The sequence below is a fragment of the Acinonyx jubatus genome, chromosome D4, assembly GCF_027475565.1.
Source record: "Acinonyx jubatus isolate Ajub_Pintada_27869175 chromosome D4, VMU_Ajub_asm_v1.0, whole genome shotgun sequence".
Classification (NCBI taxonomy): Eukaryota; Metazoa; Chordata; class Mammalia; order Carnivora; family Felidae; genus Acinonyx; species Acinonyx jubatus.
Genome location: NC_069391.1, coordinates 83,062,384 through 83,076,209, shown reverse-complemented (window position 1 = coordinate 83,076,209; position 13,826 = coordinate 83,062,384). Strand labels below are relative to the sequence as shown.

The 13,826-nt window shown below is 50.0% G+C and overlaps 1 protein-coding gene and 1 long non-coding RNA gene across 6 annotated transcripts; one reads left to right on the top strand and one right to left on the bottom strand.

Moving 5' to 3' along the window:
* Positions 1-2,102: 2,102 nt before the first annotated feature.
* Positions 2,103-9,748, bottom strand: DMRT2 (doublesex and mab-3 related transcription factor 2). 5 transcript variants are annotated; one of them, XM_027041103.2, is made up of 5 exons: positions 8,574-9,748; positions 7,193-7,764; positions 5,539-5,641; positions 3,850-3,928; positions 3,242-3,449 (listed from the first exon to the last, which is right to left on the bottom strand). In XM_027041103.2, the coding sequence occupies exons 2-5, from the start codon at positions 7,712-7,714 to the stop codon at positions 3,383-3,385; spliced, it is 771 nt and encodes a 256-aa protein (XP_026896904.1). In that variant the 5' UTR covers positions 7,715-7,764; positions 8,574-9,748; the 3' UTR covers positions 3,242-3,382. The 5 variants fall into 5 exon arrangements, with proteins under 5 accessions (XP_026896902.1, XP_053061283.1, XP_053061282.1 ...); XM_027041101.2 differs by lacking the exon at positions 3,850-3,928 and having other exon boundaries at positions 2,103-3,449; positions 8,574-8,987; XM_053205308.1 differs by lacking the exon at positions 7,193-7,764 and having other exon boundaries at positions 2,103-3,449; positions 8,574-8,985.
* Positions 9,749-12,546: 2,798 nt separating this feature from the next.
* Positions 12,547-13,452, top strand: LOC128312248 (uncharacterized). The gene is made up of 2 exons (XR_008291279.1): positions 12,547-13,193; positions 13,338-13,452. It is a non-coding gene; the product is annotated as an uncharacterized LOC128312248 (long non-coding RNA).
* The last annotated feature ends 374 nt before the right edge of the window (positions 13,453-13,826 follow it).

Sequence of the window (13,826 nt, the reverse complement as noted above, 5' to 3'; positions counted from 1 at the left end):
GATGACTGGGGGAGCAGAGGGGTTGAATGAAGTTAGATCCTGTCTCTGACACCAGGGCATTCATGACTGGAAAACATATTTCCACTTAATGAAAATAATCTTCAACAGTCATTGGGAGCCCTGCCCTCTTTCATTTTCTTTTCCTCTGGCAAACTTCCACTTGCTCTGGCTTTTGCAAGAGTAAAAATAAGTAAATTTGACTCAATAAAACCAAGTATTACTTTACAAGTACAAACTGGAAATCAATCTAAGGTTTGGCCTGTTGTTTTTGAAACCGATTCTAATTTTAAGCAACAATTCAGAGAACCCCTGGAGGTTTACATGAGCTCATCAGTAGCAAAATCATTTTTAAGTAATTTTAAATGCTTTCCAGAGCAAGACAGAAACTCTTTAAATTGCCAAATTTCTTGACACATCCCACATGCCCAACCAGTGCTCTTGTTCCCCAAGTGAGAGGAGAATTGGAAGCAACAACTTACTCCATCACAAAACTCAAGGTCGGATATTTAGCTCTGGATTTTCTGGGTTGAAAAGACTGTGGCATCTTAAGGCTTCATTTGGGGTCCACAGATGAGGCTTTCAGAGATGAAGGGAACACTCTCATAAATGTCTTACTCTCATTTTATCAATCATATAGAACAACAGTCAACATTTTATTGAGCAAAACTAGAGGGTAATAAGGAACTCAAAACTGAAGGGAGGGGTGGTTAAGACTCAAGAAGCCACCCTCATGACATGACGAGCATCTGCAGTCTTCGGCAAACTGTCACCTGAAGCTATTTGAATAGCGATTTTTTTTTTTTTAATCTCAGAAGAGAGCTATACGGAAACCCTCTGGCAGGGGCAACAAGGTGGTAGCATAAAGCTGATACTCGGGGACCAGTTAGTCCTGACTGCACCTACCTCTAAATGCCTGCTGTCTACTGTTGAAAGCGCTGCTGTAAACATTGGGGTACATGTGCCCCTAGGAATCAGCACTTTTCAACAACAGTCAAATCATGGAAAGAACCCGAATGTCCATCAACTGATGAATGGATGAAGATGTGGTTTATATACACAATGGAATACCACCTGGCAATGAGAATGAAATCATGCCATTTGCAGCAACGTGCAGGAACTGAGGGTAGTTTGCTGAGTGAGATAAGTCAGTCAGAGAAGGACAGATATCATACGTTTTCACTCATGTGGATCTTGAGAAACTTAACAGAAGACTACGGGGGAGGAGAAGGGGAAAAAAATAGTTACAGAGAGGGAGGGAGGCAAACCATCAGAGACTCTTAAATACAGAGGACAAACTGAGGGTGGGTGGGGGTGTGAGGGACAGGGGAAAATGGGTGCTGGGCATTGAGGAGGGCACCTGTTGAGATGAACACTGGGTGTTGTATGTAAGCGATGAACCCTGGGAATCTACCCCCAAAACCAAGAGCACACTTTACACACTGTATGTTAGCCAATTTGACAATAAATTATATTAAAAATAAATAAATAAAAACAAATCAACACAAGAAAAAAGCAAAACTAAACTAAACTAAACTAAAATAAATGCCTGCTGTCACCAGCCCTTAGGAGACAGTGAAATACACAGGGCTGAGAGGGGGTTCAAACATACACTATCATGGTTTGAACCAACTGCACCTTACAAGTGGACCTGCTCTGTGACCCCCTAGCAACCTAGAAGTCACAAAAGTTCAATCTAGAACGGAAGCTTGAAGCCCCAGGTAAACACTGCAATCAGGACACTGGGACTCAGAGAGCTAAAAGACATCCATCCCAAGAAGCCAGGTCACGATATGAGATCTTAAACTTGATTTCCCTAGAAATTAATTCTACTTTGTCCAATCACGTGAAATTATGACTCTATAGACATGCACATCTGTTCTGTATTCTCCGTAAAGCTATTTTTGCCTCAATCTTGAATAGCAAAATTTACCCATCCTCCAAAATGCAAAACTAAGGCATTATAAGGCACTTCCCATGATCCCCACTGACCATTAAGAGCGCTTGAAAATACACCAAATCCTAGAAAAATAAAGAAAACATTTCACAGACACTAGTTTTTCACCTAGACAAAGACAACTAGGTACTTCTGCAAACACTGGGTCTTTTTAGAAGACAGTGTCAACTTTATTGCTTTTTGAAATGCTGTGTAAAGCATGGAACTTTACAGTTTGCACATAAGCAATTTCCATCTTTCAGTTTAAATATATTTATGTGGTGAGAAAAAGTACATGCATATGAATATATATAATTTTTTTAAATCATCCCCATTTACATTAGAAATTTCTTTATACAAACATGTGAACCCTTCTTCTTAAAAAAGAAAAAAAAATTAGCCACTGGTAGGAACCCTCCAAGATGGCAGAAAATCCAGCTTTCTGTGTAAGCAGCCTTTCACTGAGAGACATGAGTGATGGCAGATGAAGGCCTCTTCAGAATAGACTCGACAGAAAATGACAGGGGTTCATTCACAGAGAGTTTTGTTCCAACTTGCTTGGCGACGAAAAGGTCTTTCGCGTATCTATCTATTGTAAATGTGTACTTCTGGTTCTCCTTGACTAAACACTCTCTGGGCTTCTTAGGGGCGTCTTCAAAGGCCCCTTTGACAAATGGCGTTTTCAGCTCAGGGCCTGATGTGTCATTAAGAGTTTGCTGGAATAATGAATGGAATGGATTATGTTTAAGTGGCACAGGGTGCCTGGTGCTTTCTTTGCTGATCTTGGTTAAGACGTGCCCTTGAGCCGCCAGGGAGTCCGTGTCAACAATGGGAGAGAAATTCCGTTGGGGTGGGGAGAACGCAGACCTCTCAGGGACAGCCTGGTGACCGTGAAGGTCACTTCTGGAGGTCTGGACCTCTGCAGCATGAGGCGACACCAGCGAGCCTTCTAGTTTGGGTGGTACCATGTCGTGCTCTGCAACAAGGCCATCCTGGACTCGCACTCCCTTCAAGTCCCAGCTGGCCCCGGGTTTCAGGGCTTGAACCGAGGTGGTGGTGTTTAGCAGGCATTGCTGATAAAGAAGAGTGTCACTAATGGGGCCACACTTGGGCCAAACTAAAAATCTTGAGGACAAGGGATACTGTCTGTAAGTCGTAGCCACGCTGACGTTGGAAGAGATGAGTTCCATATTCCCAGAGCCTGAATACTGCATGGTTAGATCAAGGCAGGTGGGCAAAAAATTGCAGAAGTCTTTGTTTGGAGGCTCCACTGGGGTGGGGCTATAGGCACTTTTGTAGGAGTTATATTCAGGTCCGTGCACCATACGGTTGGGCAGGAACAAGGCAGCAGCTTGGGAAGCTTCCAGCATCTCCCTCTCTTTATATTCTCTCTCCAGCATAATGTTCTCCAACTCTTTATCAGCAAAGGCTCGCCTTTTCCTCATCCGGTCACTTACCGGGGGAGGTAGGGGTAAGCTCCCTCCCACATAAGTCTCTGCTGGAATTGGGCGGTAGCCTAAAATAAGCAAGCATTGCACAGGAAAGAGATTAACAACTAGGGAAGAAAATTCCGGAAACCCAGAAGGTAACAGAGACACTGCAAATGGGCAGGACAAGAACAAGAACAATTTACAGTTCTAAAACACTAATGTTTTACACAGAAAACAAAAGTATAGGTTCAAGTGAAAAGAGTTCTCTTTGGGGAGCAGGAGATCCAGATTGTAACTTTTTGTTATTGTTGTTTTTGCCATTACAGGTTTGTTTGTTTACCTTTACAGGCACACTTCACTGGCTGAAAGTTTAATCTACTTCCCAGGCTCCTACATATTAAGAGACAAGTCTGCTCATCTTGCTTCAGTCAATGCTTTATTACTATCCGTGTCATCTTTTTCCATTATCAAAAAAGATATCTATACCTAAAGCTGATGGCATTGTTATTTTCTAAAGACGGTTCATTATGGACATTGTTACAGGTGGAGAATAATCCAAGGAGAACTAGAAAAAAGAGAAAGTGACAGCAGATTAGTGAGGAGAAAAACAGAAAAGACTAAGGAAACAGGGAAGCACAGAAAACTGAAAAGAGCTGTTAACTAGTCAAACAGATTCTGCAGAGAACAATTTAACCAGCCCCCTCCCCCAGACTTGCAGTAAAAACAAACAAAACTAAAGGCAGGAGAGGAGATCAGCCTCTCTATTGAAAATAACTGATCTAAAACATTTCTCCCAATCATGTTGGCCAGTTACCAAAATGGTTGAGCAGACAATCATTACAGTATAAACTGATTGCACATTTCACGAGCAAGGGCAGAGATTTTAAAAACCTAAGATTAGTACGGCATAAATAGAATTCCTAGTAGCATGAAATGCTTTGAGTATTTCACTATCCCCAAGCACTCAGTACTAGCAAATTTGTTTGAAGGATCCATTGTGACAAGCCCAACGCCCTCATTTGCAAATAAAATAAAATGTGAAAATTAGTGTTTCTATTTCTAAGGTAAGTTTTTGCCAGGAAGTTATTTACTTGAATTCACTATTCCATTTTGCCCTCCCACTTCTCAAGTTGTTTTGGCACCTTTTCAATTTACCCGTGCTGTCCCTACGGCTATAAATCTGTTTACCCAGTTTGCAACCAAATTCATTTTTAACGCACGCGAAACCATTCTAAGATCAGAAGTATATAGCACAGGATTAACACACGAACAAACTCTACAACCTATCTAGAACCAACTCAATTAGAAGCCACATGAGAAAAAACAGAATGCAAATATCTACTTAAAAAAAAAACAAACTGCTTTTCAACCTGAATCTTATGAAGGAGGAGTGATTACAACAAATACAAACTTTCCTTTATTTAAATGGTGAAGGGTGATCAATATATTGTTTATCAGAGCCATAAATCCCATCCCCAAAGAGAGCTGCTTTTAAAAATCAGCAATATTTTAAGTAAAATTAATGTATCCCCAAGCATTAGAGAAAGTGAAAACTTGGTAGAGAGAATTCACGCCGTTCAAATTCAAATTCAACCTCCACTTCTCTTGTTTGATTCAAAACCTTTTCCAGATTCTACAATCTTGACAGTTAGAAATAAGAAACAGTAAACCGAGAAATAAGAAATAGTAAACTGATGTAGCTAATCCAGGGAGGAATACAGTACAGCGAAAAAGAGTGGTATTAGATGATGCATCAGTCGGACTAGAGGTCTTTATTGGCGTGGGTAGCTGTTCAGCTCCTCACTTGACTTACTTCAGCTACAATTACACCCAAAGAATTTGTTCTTAATTTATTTCCTTGCTCCGTCCATGATCTGGTGGCATGCCCTCACACTAGGGCCAATTTCAAATGCACTCCACGTTAAACCCTTGCCTATTAAGCAGACTACAACTATTATGCAGACAACAAAATTACTGGTGACAGAAACCTCGAGAGGTATGTGAGATCCATTTCCCCACACCCTGATTTCCTCCCTAAAGCAAAACTTCCTAATACAAAGTACCCTCCCCTCAGAGTGCTCCTTCACAGGTTAATAAAAATGCCATATGTGTGAATAATGAGAAGCCCTCAGAACTTGGTTTAAAAGGCTAAAGGATAATTCTGCATTGCTTTACCTTCTAAAATGCTTTTGGCCAGCAAACTGGGTGCCCTGACTTGCCTCTGATACACGGCTTTGCGCTCGAAATTATTCTGTTTCCCGGAAAGCCCCTTCTTGTCCTGTAAACACAAGAAACATAATCAACAATGCCCCACAAGAAAGAGAAGGAAGGGGCATCAGCAACCCTCCCCGGTCTAAATGTATTTATTTTCCCATCCCATGTAAAAATAATTCTCAACAAATTCACATCAGCACCCCTTAATTCCAGGGCAACAAGCTACTTCAGTTGACAGGCAGTAGAGGAGATTTTCTCTGTGGCCACTTTGCTAGAGTCACTCCAGATTCATCCCACAGCTAGAAGTTGGGGGACATCCCACAGTCAAGATCTTAGGAGCCAGGCCCTGAAGGAGAGCTGCGGGGGACAGCTGTGTCCGGGGCACGCAGAGGTAGGGCCAAAGGTGTCCGTGGCCTGCCATTGAGCAGTGAGGTGAAGCTGGTTTCTTCTGGCAGTAAGGCAAGTGGAATGGGGTACAAGGGGTTGAGAGAGAGGTATGAGGGAACCTGTCTCTCACACTCTCCCGGGTCTGGCCAAAAACAGTGGGAGCCTGGGATACATGAAGGCAAAAACAAAAACCTCAGCAGCCACCTGGGGCAAGGGACAAGGGGAAACCCAACTTTGCTCCCTCTGTCACCTCCTGGTTGGTGGGATTCTGGGTCCTTCTATGCCTGAGTCCAGCCCTGAATGCCCAGGGACCGTTGAGGGATGTAGGAGCCCTCGGTGCCAAGCTGCCAAGCGCCTCACTCTGGAGGAGGCCCAGCCCAGGGCCAAGGCCACCTCGGTCATCCAGAGCACTCTCCAGGGCCCTCAGAAAGGTTTCCATTAGGGTCACTGCCTCCGATGAGGATGTGAACCCCTCCCCAGTCCCTCCTAGAGAAAACGTAAAAGCAAAAATCTTCCCAGGCCCTGAGTCTGTAAGGGGTGGGGGGGAACCCCGAAGCTTCCCTGGCTCTGAGCTCTCCCAAGTGCAGGAACACATGGACACAGGAAATCCAAAGGTCAAGAAAAGCCTCACCCTTAAAGAAAACGCTGGCTCTGCTCACAGCTGGAGCCCCCCGTGGGAGGCACCAGGGACCCCTCCACCGGCCCCTTAGCTTAAATCAGAAGCTGGCTTCAGGACCTAGGGCTTCGGGCACCTAACTTCCCACGCCACCCTTGGTCTCATCTGTAAAATGGGCGGCACTTTCTGCCTCTCCCTTTCCCAGTGGAAGCTGCGCGGTTCTTTTTCGAGAACAGCACCAGTAACACAGCGACTGCAGCCACCACTGTCCTCCCCCTGCTCCCCAACACCACCAAAATAAACACGTAAAAGATAAAATATCTTTCCCCAAAACCTCCCAGACCACTCTCAAGGCCTTTGTGCATGCTTTTAAAATTACAAAATCTTTTTGGTCAAGTTCCCCGGCGATGCCCGCGGCTGCCTCCCTGCCCCGACCCCCCCAGGCCACCGGGACCAGAGAAGCGTCTTCACCACCCGTCCCCCCAGAACGCCACGCGCCGCGGCCCTCCGCCGGGCGGGGGGAAGGGGGCTGCCCGTCCCTTCCCACGCCCGACCCCTACGGCGGCCCGGACGTCCCCGCGAGGCGCGACCCCGGGCCCGGCGGGTACGCACCTCGGTGGCCTGCTGCCTCCGGAGCGCCACCTGGGCGGCCATGACGCGCTGGCGCTCCACCACCAGCAGGCAGTTGGCGCACTGGCAGTCGCGCCAGCGGCAGAAGCGCTTGTGGCCCTTGAGGCAGGACACCACGCCGTGGTTGCGGCAGCGCGCGCACTTGGGCGTGCGGCTGAGCTTGCGCGGCTCCGCGCCGCCGCCCGCGTTCGCGCCGCGCTCCGGGGGTCCGGCCGGCGCCGGCGAGGCCTGCGGCGCGGGGGTCGGCCCCCGCGGCGCTCCCCGCTGCTGCTCCGGCCGGCCCTGCACCCCCGGGGAAGCGCCCGCCTCCAGGCCGTCGCCCTCATCCTCCGCGTCGTCGTCCTCGTCCTCGTCCTCGTCGTCCTCGCCGTCCCCGTCGGCCGACGGCGGGCTGGGCCCGGGCGGCGTAGGCGGCGGCGGCCCGCGGCCGTCCTCCTCCAGCTCCAGGCTCTCCACGTCGATCTCCCAGTCCCCGGCCGCCGGGCCCGCGGGCCGGTCGGCCATGGCGCGCGGCGCGGCGCTCGGGCTCCGGCCTACGCTCAGTCTCCCGCGCCCTGGTGGGGGGGGAGGGGGGGACACGAAAAGACCCGAAGACGCACCAACCACCGTCAGGCACCGACCCCCGGGCCTTGAGCCCAGAGCTCCTGGTCTAGGGCCTCTGGCCCTTGGAGGAGCCCTGTTCTCTTCACGTCCCTCACAACCACACTACACTGCGTTTCTTGTACCTTTAGGGCCCCCAGAAATTCCCAGCTCAACAAGGTTTCTATCTTAACTGATTCTAAGTGCTCTAGGAGCACCTGATCTTTAACCACAGACCTCTCTGCCTCTTTACACCAGCTTTCGGGACAAGTCCCCGGGTAACGCACGGATCACACACACAAAAGTATTGTGTCCAACTGGGCCGACCTAGGCCACTTGTCAGGCTTCCCCATAGCCAACTACTAGGGCCATGATGAATATGAAACTATCGATGGGAGAGTTACTTTCCTTTGGATCACAAGGGACCCCTTCAGACCCAGCGAAGTACCATTCTATGCCTCTCAAATGCCTCATCCTCTTACACCACTACAGGGACCCTCTTTTGAGCTTGGAGAGGTCCTTTTACGCCCCCCACCCCTAGCAAATAGTCAACTCAAACCCAAAAAATGTTCTTCTGTCAGAGACCCATAAGGACACCGCGCAAGGAGCTGCAGATGCCCTTCCAACATCAATAATGCTTGAGCCTCGCACGGCTGAGCTGCGCGGTCTCCATATACATCGGGCATGGTTTGCACTTTAAGGCAAGACATCCAGATAAAATAGAAAAAATAAGGAACGGCGATTTTGCCCTCCCTGACACCCAGAGCGACATCACAGCACTCACCAAGACTCTGAGGCTCGAGCTAGCAGCCGAGGCAAAAGATATCCAGCTTTAGGACCTGGCTCTTGGGCTGCTGGCTGTGCTTGCAAATACAAATCAGGGTCGCCACACCCTGCCACGAAATCGGGGGCTGACAGCTGGAGGCTCAGAGCCCAGTGGACGGGGAGTACGGGGGATGGGTGGAGAAGATGAATCAAGTCCTCAGCAGCCTCGCCCCGCACATCCCGGACTCCGCAAAGTTCTAATCGGTCCTTGGCAGCCCCGAGCGCTTCACCTCGCAGGAGCTGCTTTCTGCTTCCTGTGACCCAATCTGGGCGGGAAGGTTGGGCGGCCCCGGCCTCAGATTTCGGGCTCTCCCGGCGGGTGTACGCAGCTGCGTGCGGCGCAGCGCCCCTGGCTGCAATAGTTAGTCTCTGCTCTCTTTCCTAGTATTATCGGCTCGGGGCCCCGAGCACCGCGCCCTCTAATTGGACGGTTGTCAGGCGGTGTGCACGCTGATTGGCCGAGGCGCGCCGGCCTGGCGCTCCCCGCCTCCTGGCGGCCGTCGCGCCCCTCCCTTCGGCGCTCCTCCAGAATCCACCCGCGCAACGTTCGGTGCAGCCGGGTTGTCTGTCCCAGCGCTAAACCCGAAGTGTGACGGTGGTCTGCTGGGGTGAAGTCGCCGTTTATCGCGCGGACAATAGGAAACACACTCTTGCGAATCGCACTGTTTACAAAAGAAGGTAATGCTCAAGCCAGCGGTCGGAAAGACTGGTGTTGGTCTCTACGTTATCAGCAAGTCCAGTATTTCTGCGACTCAGTAATTAACCCAAAGTTGGGCTTGGAAATGAGGCCTCTCTAATCGGGCACACAGCTGCATCCTACTTTCTCCTGCAAAACTAAATCAGTGTCACCTTGCACCACCACAGCGCCAGACTGGCGGACAAATGATCTGTAGATATTTTTATGGCTAGCGCCGCTCATCCTTAAAGTGCAAAGTAGTTCTTCGTAACTTTCATCTTACCGGTGAGGCCGGCGGGTCGCCAAGTCACCGACGTCACTTACATTTTTCTCCGATGTCATTTTTCTCCGATGGGGGGGAGAGGGCGGAAATACGTGCCATTTAGAGATTTAGGTGCAACATATCCACTTTAAGCATGTTTTAAAGTGAAGCTATTTTTTAAGATGACTTTTTTTAGTGTGCATGAATGTATTTATAAAGAAATACTTTCTGTCTCTCTCAAAAATCCCTTACACAAATGTTTAATAAATTGAACTTCCAACATGTCTAAAGAACTAGTCCCTTAATCCAACGCTACATTTTATTTATTGAAGTGAATTTAAAATCACTTAGACGGCGTTTTGTCTAGTCACCCCTTTAAATAATCAATGCCTCGCGGGATCGGTTTGAGAGACAAATTGGGAGACTGAGCGCTGCTGCACGGAGCACATAGTAGGCCTGCGATAAATATGCGTTAAAGGAAGGAAATCGCTGAACTGATTCTAACGTTTCCTTTCTCGGAGCCCAGGGAAAGAAGTTAATTAACCAAGTTCTGAGAGGTGGAAAGGAGGCAGTTTAGGAATTACTATGGAAGTAAGGCTAGACCCGGCGGCGGGACCCGCAGGTAGGTATTCCCAAGCCTTTGGCGGAGTTGGAAAGCGCTTTTCTGGTAACGGGACACTGGCATTTCCCTTTGTGTGGATGCTTCTCCCCAAAGCCTCTTGCAGTGTCCAGTAAAGGAAGCAGAGGAACAGTTCTGCTTATTCCAGGAGACTGCTCAGTCCCTCTGGGCGTCTCAGAGAGTAACTTGGGAGCCTTGCGCGCTCAGACATGGGACAAAGAGTCACGCAGACCCTTCGTGCCTCTCTCTTGGCACCTCCTCATGACACCAGTTTTATCACCTTTTGCGTAGTTTTTTATACTCTTTGAAATGCATTTGTTCATCTACGTTAGAGCATTTGAAATTTTGACCACAGCAGATATGCGTTATTTGCACCACCACAGCGCCAGACATTTTTCCAATGATGAAACTGTGAGGTTCAAAGAGGAGCCCTGGGTCACGCAGTAGTCTCCCAGAGAGCAAAGGAACTGGTCGGCCTCTGCCCTAAAGTCTGAGAAACTTCGCGAAGCCCTCCGCTCCTCACCAGAGAAACTCACAATGGGTCCGCGTTTTTTATTCCCCCGCTCCCCGTCTGATTTTAGTAACTGGCGTCTGAGCAACCCTCATGTAAGAGGACACAGCATGTTTTTATCAACTATTGTGGGTTGTTTTGTGTTTTTTTTTTCTGCGTCTACTCCTGCTAGCTACATTTCTGCTTTTGCAAACACGCATATCAGTGCTTCTCCCCTGGACGTGAAAGTGAACTACAAACCTCTCCCAGAGCTGGCCTTGTGTGCTGGCGGTTGGCACCCTGGGCTTTTATTTTGTTTACTGCTTTTGGGGGGGGGGGGAGGATCATTAGCCTTTCGCTAGTTATTTTGATTATTAAGAAACAAAATCAAGAAAGGTTTGCTAATTTGGGAGGGTAATAGATTGAGGGGAAGGGGTACCAGGAAGAAACAGGAGAGCAAAGGGGCGTTGAGTGGCAGTTTCCTAAACAGAAAATCACCCAAACAGCCCCTGAACTAGTTGGAGTTGTCAAAGCTGCTATACAAGGAGGAAACAAGAGGGATTTGTGTACAGTAAACCAAATGGGTGAAACTAGGACGGGAGATGGGGGCTGGGGGTGGGGGGAGGTACAGGGACCCGAGGACTGTGGCGCTGGCTCCTGGGACTCGGAGCAAACCCTGAGAACGTGGGTCAGCTGGACCGGCCTTCCCGGGTGCAGTGTCCGGCCCAATGTGGGGGCGGGCTCTCCCGCATGCTGGAGGGATTGGGCCCATGGGTTTCAGGTGGGGGGGCCCACGACCCTTCCCTTCTCAGCACTCCCCCACCCCTAGCAGAAACCTACAGGACAGTCCCCACTGCTTCCTCTACACTTCCCTGCCTTTCTCCAGGAGTCCCCTTCCAGGCTCACCCCCACCTGTCCCACCACCTTCCCTGCACCCTATCTGACACTCGGGAGGCGTGCAGCTGTAATGGTGATCCAGTTGAATTACACTTCAAACCCCTGGCCCTGAAGGCCCCCCAGAGAATCACAATTCCTACAATTGCTTCGAAGAGAGGTATGTGGGCGGAGAGTGGGGAAAGGGATGTGTTTTGTTTTGGTTTGTTTTGTTCTGCTTTTTATCATGGGATGAGCTTCAGTAAGTCTGAGCAACTCCGATATTACATGCGAAATTATCTTCATTTTTTTCTGGGAAAATTAAAAAGGAATCTAAGGTTGCACAAACTGGTTAGTAAATTAAACGTGCTGAAGCAAAAGGAATCAGAGAGCCTGAGTTCTAGGCTGGTTGTGCCACGGACCGCGTGATCTTGGTCAATTATTTTTCTGCGCCTCAGCTGTCTCATCTGCAAAACGGGAAGACTGGCCTTCCCCGCATAGTCCTTGCGAAGACTCGGTGTCCAGGAGAAGAGTGTTGACCTGGTAGGAGCAGCTTCATGAACTTCCGGACGCGCCTTCGCATGCAGCTCGAGGAGGGTCCTGCCTCACGAGCTTGACGGAGGGCCCAGGGGATCCGGCTCCTTTCTCCACGTTCCTCTCCAAAAAGGGGTCGGCTGTGGCTTGAGGACCTGTGAGGTGAGGAAACAGAAGTCCTCTGGCTGGTAAGCCGGCACCAAATTACCAAATTCAATTCGGAGTCCTTCTTGGAAACGACAACGCAGTGGGGCCGCCCCATCGACTCTGCGCGTCCGGCTTGGTGGGGGGAGGCCAGCGGGATCTTCTGTCTTAGCGGCTCAGCGCTTCTGCCTCTGCTTCCCTTCCCTTTCCCCCAAATCTCTCTCACCCACACCCCTCCCGGTTCCCGCACAGCTCGGATCTACCGGTGTAAAGATCTCTTTTCGCAAGTCAAGCAAGGGAACTTGAACAACAAAGCGGAAGGGGGAGGGGCGGTCTTTTTTACTTCAAACACCCCTCGAAAAAGAAGAAGAGAGAAAGAAAAACGGGGAAGCGCGTTTCGGATCAGCTCCCGGGGCCGGTGCTTCCCTCGAGGCGCACCCCGCGGGCCAGCCCCCAGCCCCGCCGCAGGCGACGAGTGCCTGCTGCCCCGTGGCTCGCGGGCGCTTGGCTTCCCCGGCCCGGCCACCTCTCGCCCCGTGCCTTGAGGCCCCCACACCCTCGCCCCAGGCCGCCGGAGTGTAGCGGGCCGTGGACCGTTTTCTGGGAGGCCAAGCGCCCGCGTTCCGTTCCGGAGGTGGCAGACGGGGCGTAAAATGCCTGGTGTGCCGCTCCCCGGCTGGGTGGTAGCGAGGAACATCCTCCACCTCCCTCTGCGCCTCACTCTCCCCAGCTGCGAAGTGGGGGGCGGACCTCAAAGCACAGGACACTGGAGATCCATCCCCTGGCTCGGTGACCCGGCCACACTGAACCTGGAGTACCTGGAAGTTGTTACTTGTATTAGTTTGTGGTTGTTATTTTTAACTCCGAGAGCTAGCCTGCAGAACGCCCCGAGGCCTGGGAAAATTCGAAGCCCGATCTCCTTCCGCCCCATCGCGACCGACTTTCCAGCTTCCCAGGCTTGGAGACAGGGGCCTGGGCCCGGTAAGAACCCCGCCACCACCACCACCAGTCACCCGCTAGATCAACCAGCCTCGAGTGCCTGGGGTGGTGAATAACTTCTGGAAACTCCTGGGTCTCACAAAAGTGCTTTGCTGCGGCGGGTGTATGGCTCTGGTTTCTCTACAGATGAACTCGAATCCACCTCCTCTCGCGGGAAGCTACTTTTAACATTGTATCCTCTCACAACTTTGACCGGCTGTGGACGCGGCGAAATAAATAATCCCAGATGGGATTGCAGAGATATGATTTCCCAATTTGCTTTGCGTAATCAAATATACGACCTGTCACAAGCAATGGGGATGGGGGGGGCAGCTTTCGGAAGATAACTGTCCTCCCTTTCCTTGCTCTGCGTGTCCAAAAAAAGGGGGGGGGGGGCTGAACAAAAAGACAATGCAATCTGGGTTCTCATCCCTCCTCCGTATGAAGCAGGGTTTAAATCACAGGCATTTGAAACCGTGAGGGAACGTGATTAGCCCTGGCCCCTGGTTTTATAAATGGGAAGGAAAACTGAGGCTCAGAGAAGCTCATGGGATTTGCTAGGGAGACACAGCTACACAGCGCCTTCACAGGACCAAAGGGACCACCGGTAACTTCTCTGCCGGCTTGATGCCTTCA

What these genes read in the sequence shown, in the direction of transcription:
- DMRT2 (XM_027041101.2), bottom strand. Translation starts at nt 7,714, where the DNA reads ATGGCCGACCGGCCCGCGGGCCCGGCGGCCGGGGACTGGGAGATCGAC. An exon ending in GGAGGCAGCAGGCCACCGAG is followed by an intron (nt 5,642 to 7,192) that starts GTGCGTACCCGC and finishes TTGTGTTTACAG; the next exon opens with GACAAGAAGGGGCTTTCCGG. An exon ending in GGCCAAAAGCATTTTAGAAG is followed by an intron (nt 3,450 to 5,538) that starts GTAAAGCAATGC and finishes TGCTTATTTTAG; the next exon opens with GCTACCGCCCAATTCCAGCA.